Source organism: Miniopterus schreibersii (genome assembly GCF_964146895.1).
Source record: "Miniopterus schreibersii genome assembly, chromosome: 1".
NCBI classification, from domain to species: domain Eukaryota; kingdom Metazoa; phylum Chordata; class Mammalia; order Chiroptera; family Miniopteridae; genus Miniopterus; species Miniopterus schreibersii.
The window spans coordinates 21,457,994-21,466,926 of NC_138101.1; the positions used below are offsets into that span (position 1 = coordinate 21,457,994).

At 39.5% G+C, this 8,933-nt stretch overlaps 1 protein-coding gene across 1 annotated transcript; it reads right to left on the bottom strand.

The window, feature by feature from the left end:
* Window positions 1–760: 760 nt before the first annotated feature.
* On the bottom strand, window positions 761–3,763 carry TLR10 (toll like receptor 10; the record flags this gene model as incomplete). Its single annotated transcript, XM_081149514.1, has 1 exon — window positions 761–3,763. The coding sequence occupies one exon, from the start codon at window positions 3,761–3,763 to the stop codon at window positions 1,331–1,333; it is 2,433 nt and encodes an 810-aa protein (XP_081005640.1). The 3' UTR covers window positions 761–1,330.
* Between the last annotated feature and the right edge of the window lie 5,170 nt (window positions 3,764–8,933).

The window sequence follows — 8,933 nt, forward strand, 5'->3', positions numbered from 1 at the left end:
GGATCCTAGGTCGATGCTCAACTGCTGAGCCACACCCGGCTAGGCCCAATTTTTTTTTATTGAGGCATAATTGACATAACATTATATTAGTTTCAGATGTACAACATAATGACTCAACATTTGTATATCTAGCAAAATGATCACAATAAGTCTACTTAACATCCACAATAAGTCTACTTAACAACCATACACAGTTACAAAAAATTTTTCTTGTGATGAGAACTTTGAAGTTCTACTCTTAACAACTTTCAAATATACCATACAGTATTATTAATTATAGTCACCCTGCTGTACATTACACTCCCAGGACTGACTTAGTTTATAACTGGAAGTTTGTATCTTTTGACCCCCTTTACCCACTTGACACACACACACACTCAGTCCCCACCTTTGGCAACCACCAATCTGTTCTCGGTACCTATGAGCTTGGTTTTGAGGGTTGTTTTTGTTTTTGTTTTAGATTCTACATATAAGTAAGATCATATGGGTTTGTCTTTGACTTGTTTCACTTAGCAAAATGCTCTCAAGGTTCATCCTTGAAAGGGCTCAATGACAGGATGCAAGGAGGTAAGGAGATTGGCGTTAGATCTTCAAGGAGCACGGCATTTTCTTCCTTTATCATGTGGGTGAGCCATAGAAATTTTTCTAACCAGGGAAGTAACATGTTTTGAAATATAATTCTGCAAACTTTAAGAAAGCTTGTTTTCCTTCGATGATCTGTGAGACTAGAAGGGAAGAATTAAGCAAAACAAGTAGGATGTGTAGGCCTTAAAAATGATCTTTATTGTTTTTTGCTACTGATAAAAGAAATACAGAGTCATTCTAAGCAACTCCAACATTATAGAAATATACAATATAAAAACCAAATGCTCCCTGTGATCCAACCTCCCAGACCCAATCCACTGTTATATATTAAAGTACTGGTACAGATTCCTTTGGACTTTTATTTCAATGTATAAGCCAACATATTAATATAGTTTTCACCATTCCAGTAAATATAGAGCTACTTCATTTGTTTTAATGGCTGTGTAATATTCTATTGCATTAATGTACTATAATTTATGGAATCAATCCTGATATTGTGGACATTTGAGCTGTTTTCTATTTTTCATGATTATAAATAGGGCTGGGGCAAACACCTTTTTACATAAACCTTGGCAAACCTGTGTTTCTGTATGATACATTCTTAGAAAACCCTTAAGGAATTGACATGAAGAAATGATTATTTTTCATTTTATTAGATATTGCCAAATTGCCATCATAAAGGTTGTATCGACTTATATCCCAACAGCATATGCGGGCCCTAATTTCCCTAAGGGGGGGTGGCATTTTATAGGCAGTCTGTTCTTATCAGGGAGATTTCAGAACCTTGAGACTCTTTATTCAACTCTGTGAATGTCTGCAGTTCACACATGTCTCTGGTTTCTAATAAATTAACATTAATAGCAGCTTGAAGATTTGCCCAGAAGAGTCCACATTTTCGCCTGTCCTTGGGCCATTCCAAGTATGCTTTCTTTTCCAGGAGAGCTTTCAGCTTTGGATACTTAGTAGGAACGCAGTAGAGTGGAATGGGTTCCAGTAAGATAAGAATTACGTGATGAGAAGTCTCATGGAAGAGACGGTGATGGGCAAAGCAGGGTTCGTAGTGGCACCACTCACTCTGGACAAAGTTGGGGGACAAAACAAAGATGGACTTATGGCTTTTCTCAAGGCAGTTTTGGATATTTTCAGTAACTGTCTTGCCAGGGTCAAAGTTGTTCTCATGAAGGCAAATGAAGTCGGAACCATCTGCTTTCTCTAGGTTGGGGATCAATTCATGCTTCACCCAGGCAGAGTCATGTTCACTGTATGAAATAAACAGACGGAACTGGACATTTCTCTTGCGTGGCTGGGTTGTCTTCCTAACCCTGCGCCACGTCTGCGTCCACTGACCCAGCACCCTGAGGTACCAGGGCAGATCAAAGTGGCGGCAGCAGAAGGCCACGGCCATCCCCAGAACTAGCATGATAACCACAAGAGTGACAATCAAAAGAGCGGTGTTGCAGGATAATTCAGAAAGGTAAACATCCTTTAACGGAGTCCCCTTTAGATTCAAAGGGTATTCACAGAGGTATGAGTCTGACCATCCAACCATCATGCCCTTTGAATGTTTTTCAAGCTGAATGAAATCTCTTAATTCACAAGTACACCGGAATGGATTTCTTCCTGCATTTAGAGTCTTAACTTCCTGGCAGCTCTGAAAAAAATCCAGAGATGGGCTGAGAATTAAGTTCATTTCAGTGTTCAGAAGTGAGAGTTTTGGGAAATGACTGCACCCAGGAAGATCAGTTAGGAAATTAAATGCAAGGTTTAGCTTTTGCAAAGACTTCAGATGAGCAATTTCTTTAGGGACAGTTTGAATTCTGTTATTATTCAGGTCAAGTATTTGAATACTTGTGGGCAAGCACCTGAAAACAGAATCAGCAAATTTATTGGATGACAGGTTCATGGTGATCAAAGTTTCTGGCCAAAGGCAATTTTCATCATTTTCGTGTTCCAACAGATTTTGACTTAGATCTAAAAGCTGTAAGGATGTGGTGTTAGCAAAGTAGCTCACTAAGGAAAGTGTCTCCAATTTATTGCCCTTTAAAATGAGAGTTTTCAAATGAGGCAACTGGATAGGTGTTTTAAATAGTTCGTCTGTTAAGATATTATTAGCAAAATTTAAATATTGGAATCTTGTAGGATAAATAGGGAATAGCATGTGTGGCATTTGTGCATCTGATATTGTCAGGTTTTCTATATCCATTTTGGTAAAAAGCAAGTAGATGCTCTCCTGTGGAATATAATTAATTCTAAAATGTACATGCTCCAACTTTATAGTTCTCATTACAGTATTTGAGTAGTCAAATGAATTGTGGTTAAGAGAAACTGTACCTCCAAAAGTCACATGTTGAATTTGGAAATACTCTACAGATGTATGCCAAACAAATTGGAAGATGAGGAGAAGGTCATCCCAGAGTAAATCAACTTTATTAAGTAACAGAATAGATGTCTTGGAGTTCTCTAAAGTAAGATTTTTTTTAGTTTCATAATTTGCAAATTGGCTTTTGATGCCTATGTTTGTCATTTCTAATATTTTTGAAGTCTTGATTCCATCACACAAAAGAACCCAGAAATTTGTGTCCATTGGTAAAACTATGTGAAGCTTTGTTGTATTTAAGATGGGCAGGCTGCCTTCTTCGTAATAAGAAAGAGTCCTCAGTCCTAAAAAAACAGTATTTAGGTGCAAATAAGCGATTTTCTGGAAATCTGATTTTTGTATTTTTGCCCCACTCAAACCTAGGCTTTCCAGGTGAGACATTTTGCCAGTCTCCTCACAGACAGGCATGGTGTCGAAGTCATTGAAAGAAAGATCTAAATGTCTGAGAGCTGCCAGAGAATACCACGTTACAGTCTTCAGTCTGTTGTAAGACAAATCTAAATATTTTAACTCCTTGTTAAATTCAAAGGCCTTGATATCCAGCTCTTGGATTCTGTTATGGCACAGAATCAAAACGTTCAGTTTAGAGACAGAATGAAAATCTGAACTCTGGAGTTGAAAAAGGAGGTTGTGGGACAAGTCCAGTGTGGTTGTGGTTGGGGCCAAGTCTTTAGGAACCTTTCTTAGAAACATGTTGGAGCAGTTGGTAGTGAATTCCCTTTCTTCTGGAAGCTCTGGAGCCCAGCCATGCACTGACATGACAATACTACAAAGTACATAAATATGTCTTATATGTTTCATTGTAATTTCAAGGATTTTATCACTGGTTCCCTCACATGAGTGATGAATGAAGATAAGTTCAAAATCCTAGAAAGACAGCAAATAATGTTAAGTGGTTATGTGGTTTGTTAAATACTGCAGGATTTTTTTAAAATTCCAGCACATGACTATATTAGCTAAGAGTGTGGACTATGGTCCCAACATGTATACTGAGTATTTGAACTTGATCTCAGAGCTTGGCTCAGAGATTTCCAAGCCATATTGTGCCATATCTCCTTCACTGAGGCAAATCAGGATTCCTAAAAGGAAGAAATATAATAGCTGGCAGAAGTGCCTCTCTCTTAGTTCAGCTCATGAACTTTACTGCCAGGACATTCTCAACACCCTCTCTCACATTCCCTTTTGATAACCTGAAGGCTTTACAAAAATTGAAAGTAATTTTTTAAAGGCTTTCTTTTTTTAGAGCAGCTTAAGAGTCACAGCAAAATTGAGGGGAAGGTACAGAGATTTTTTTCCCCATATCCCCCTACCCAACACATGCATAACCTCCCCCATGGTCTACATCCTCCATCAGAGTGATACATTTATTACAATAGATAGACCTACAGTGACACATCACAATCAGTCAAAGTCCAGAGATGACATTATGATTCATTCTTGGTTTTGTACATTCTATGTGTTTAGACAAATGTATAATGACATGTATCCATCGTCATAGTATGATAAAGGGTATTTTTACCACCCGAAAAGTTCTCTGTGCTATGTCATTTTATCTACACATACACACACCCCTGACAACCACTGATGTTTTTATTGTCTCCACAGTTTTGCTGTTTTCAGAATATCATATAGTTGGAATCATATAGCATGTATCTTTTTCAGATTGGCTTCTTTCACTTAGTTACATGCATTTAAGTCTCCTCCATGTCTTTGCATGGCTTGATAGCTCATTTCTTTTTAGTGCTAACTAGTATTCCATTGTCAGGATGTAACAGTTTATTTATTCATTCACCTACTAAAGAACATCTTGATTGCTTCAAAGTTATGGCACTTATGAATAAAGCTGCTATAAACATCCGTGTGCAGGTTTTTGTGTGGACATAAATTCTCTATGGAAGTAATATTTTATCACCCAATACTGTGGGCCTCTGAATTAATGTTATGAGGTGTTCCTCAATTTTTGTATGTGTGGACATAGATAGTCCCTGGAGCTAATATCTGACTTTCAACAACACTTACCAATATACATGGAAAGTCCAAAGCATAGAAATAAACAGAATGGTTCCTGTCCTTATGCCTCTGTATGTCTTCAGGTTGGTGCAAAAGCAATCTGGATCACTGCCAAACAATAATAATAATGAAAAAAAAATTTTCCATTTCTTAGAGACTTTCTATGTGCTAGGATATACTGAACCCTTCATATATATTATCTCACCACAAAACTCTATGAGGGAAGTACTATTTCTTGCATTTTACAGAAGAAGAAACTCATGGATGCAGAGTTCTGAGGACTTTGAGAAGAGTCAGGCTTCAAGGTTTTTGATTAGACACAGAGCAGAGGTGGTTGGAGAACTAAGATTTTCATAGTATTCATTATTCAAAATATTTATTAGGTACCTACTCTGCCAGAAACTTTTCCAGACACTGGGGATATAGCAGTGAATAGAACAGATAGAATTTATGTTCCTACACGACTTAAATTCTAGAAAGGGGTAAGAAAAGAGAAACTATAAACAAAGCAATAAATTGATATCTGAGGTGGTGATAAGAAAAATAACTTTAAGATAAGAGGGATGGAGAGCCACTGGGGAGTGATATTTTGTATCGGGCAGGCGAAAAAAGTCCCTCTGATGTGGTGCCCGCCTGCAGAGAGCTAAAGGGAGTGAGGTGCAGGCCACTCGTAGTCTGGGGAAAGGATATTTTGCAGAGAGAAAACAGCAAGTACAAGTTCAAAGACCTGGCGTGGGAGAATGCTTGGAAAATGTGAGGAACGGCTAGCCTGAGTTGGACAGCAGTTATCAGGCCCAAGACTAGGGTGATTTTGGGCATAAATTTTAAGGGACAAACTCATTAATCAAGATAAATCATGTTTTCATGAAATCTTTTTTAAAATTAAAATTAATGCAGAAATTCATGATGAACAAAATATCAAAATTTTTCATAGAGAATCCATATTACTGATTTTCCTTTGGTCTCAGGCATGGCAAGACACTGATAGCTATAGTCATTAAGCTGACCAAGGTGTTTTTAACCTTATCATCTCACAGAATACTTCAATCTGCGGTACCTTACTTTAAGCCCCTAGGTCGAGGAGCTATGGCCTTAAAAAGTGCAGCAGAACCTAACCCAGTTGCTTTCTCTGGAATCCCCTGAGTTGAGATGTCATAGTTCCCGTCTTTTACCCACCTCTTCTCCCTTCCCAATACCACAACTGCATCTAGAACTTATTCCAAAGGAGGGAGAGGAATTAATTGTTTTTCAACTTCTCTTAATAACATAAAAAGGTCCTATTGTAGGCAATGTATATGCATTATGGCATTTCATTAAAATATTTGAAAAAGTAGGACGTAAACTTTTCATGAAATATACATCCAATAAGTATTATTTATTATTATCATGTGCCTGCCACTATTACCACTGTGCTGAAAGCAGGTGAGAAACAGAATGACTTTTCTTAATAGTTTATGATTTAAAAATCCAAGTCAAAAGACACCATGAAATGACTACTGGTGGTTTGCCAAAGAAAACTTCATCATCTAATTTCTCTATTCCCAATGGTGCACCAAAAATTGGAGATCAGATTAAAAACTCATTGAATGTTGAATGATCTTTGCAACATAAGAGTAAGAATGACTGACATTTGTAGAGTGTTTCTTATCTGTCTGGCATGGCGCTAACTGTTTCCATGCAGTATCTTGTGCAGTCCTCTCAACAACCCAACAGAATGGTGGCTATTTTTATCCCTATTTTACAAATGAAGTAGCTAAAGCCCAGAGGTCAAGTAACTTGCCCACCGTGGCCCAGTGAATAAGTGATAGAGCTCGGATTCGAACCCACACCTGTCTAGTCCCCTGCAGAACCCAAGCTGAAGGCATTTTGAAGCCTGAAACGAAGTCATTTGGGATGTGATTGCCAAGGTTGCCGGCATCGGCAAGGCCTGCTCCCGGGGGGCTCCTCCCCCCTTCCCAGCCCACGTGCCTCTCTCAAAAGTGGGAGGCAGCTGCTATGGGATAGTCTGCTGACTGTTACCACATTAAAAGACTTTGGCTACATGCATTAAGCATTATAAATTCACAAGAATTAAAAATCAGAAAGTGCACAGAACCCTCACGCGTGGCTTAGTGTAGGTGGGATGCGAGAGAGCTCTCCTAGAAATCAAATGCCCAGATGTTATAATTGTCCTCTGCAGCAGCCACAGGGCCATCTCCAGGCACGGTGGACTTCTGAAGGAACCTGGGCGAGATCTACGTTGTTCAAAGCCCATCAGTTGTGCCCCTACTTTAATACGTATAACACAAATGCAGAACTGTAAAGGAGCAACAAATACGCTTTAAATAGCCAACGAGCAGATGTCATTAACAAGCATTACAGGAAAATTAAAGCTGGAGAAAACTCACCACAACGCCTGGGACCATCCACTCTAGGTAGAAGGGCTGAACAGGTTTAATCAGCAACCACTGAAAGGAAACTCAAACCCCCAAGCATCTTCAAGAAAATTCCTTAGATCAATGGCCCCAAGGTCATTCACTAATCATTAATATTCAGATTAATGTAGACAAAATAAGAAATACTAAAAATCTGAACAAGGCTGCTTTTCTCCCGTGTACATGAGTTCAAATGAAATCTTCTTTAGGAAAGACCCATGCAACCCTCATTTCCTTTTCATGGGTGTTCCAACAAACAAAGCCAGCAGCTCTTACCCCCAGGCTTGCAGGGGCTCCCTCGGAGCTGCAGGTGTGGATCCATCACCGGCAGGGCCTGAGCTGGCTGGAGGAGTGACTGAATCAAGCTCTTCTGGGAAGCTGAAGCTCCTTTGCCCTCTACCGCGTGCTCATGGTATTACATGTTGTATAAATTCCTTATAATCTTCGAGCACTTTTTTTTTTTTAATCCTCACGGAGGATATTTTTTCCATTGCTTTTTCAGAGAGAGTGAAAGGGGGAGAGAGGAGGGGGGAGAGGGAGGGAGGGAGGGAGGGAGGGAGGGAGGGAGGGAAGGAGGGAGGAACATCGATGTGAGAGAGACACATTGATTGGTTGCCTCCCACATGTGCCCGACAGGGACTGGGGACCCCGGATGGAGCCTGCTACCAAGGTACGTGCCCTTGGCTGGAATCGAACCCCAGACCCTTCAGTCAGAGGGCTGACACTCTAACCACTGAGCCAAACCGGCTGCAGCTCTTCAAGCACTTTTTTAAAAATTGCAGTAAATTACAGATACATAAAACTTAGCATTTTAACCATGTTTAAGTGTAGTGCCATCAAGTACGTTACATTGTTGTGTGACCACCACCACCATCCTTCTCCAGATCGTTTTCACCACCCCAAACTGGGACTCCATGCCCATTAAACAAGAACTCCCCATTTACCCCTCCTCTCAGCCCCTGGTGAGCAATATTCTACTTTCTGTCTCTATAAATTTGACATCTCTAGCTATCTCATATAAGCAGAAACATACAATATGTGTCCTTTCTTAACTGGCTTGTGTTATTTAGCATAATGTTTTTAAGGTTCTTCCACGTCATAGCATGAAGGAAATCAGGATTTTCTTCCTTTTTAAGGCGGAGTAATATTCCGTTGTGTGTATAGACCTCCTGTTGTTTATCCACTCACCCATCCATCAATGGACATCTGGATTGTTTTTACTTTTTGGCTGTTGTGAATAATGCCGCTGTGAACATGGGCATATGAATATCTGTTCAAGTTTCTGCTTTCAATTCTTTTGGGTATATACTTACAAGTGGAATTGCTGGGTCACATAGCAATTCTATGTTTAATTTTTTTCAGACCTGCCATATGTTTCCCAGAGCATCTTAGAGTATTTTGATGGTGTCTTACTTTAAGGTTCAGATCAGTTATCCTGCCCATCAAATTGGGTGGGATGACCACTTGGTGCTGAGAAAAAATGGGAATGGTGGCTCCTTAATTTTAGAAATGTGGCTGGAAGAGAGTGGGAAGGGGTTATTAGATAG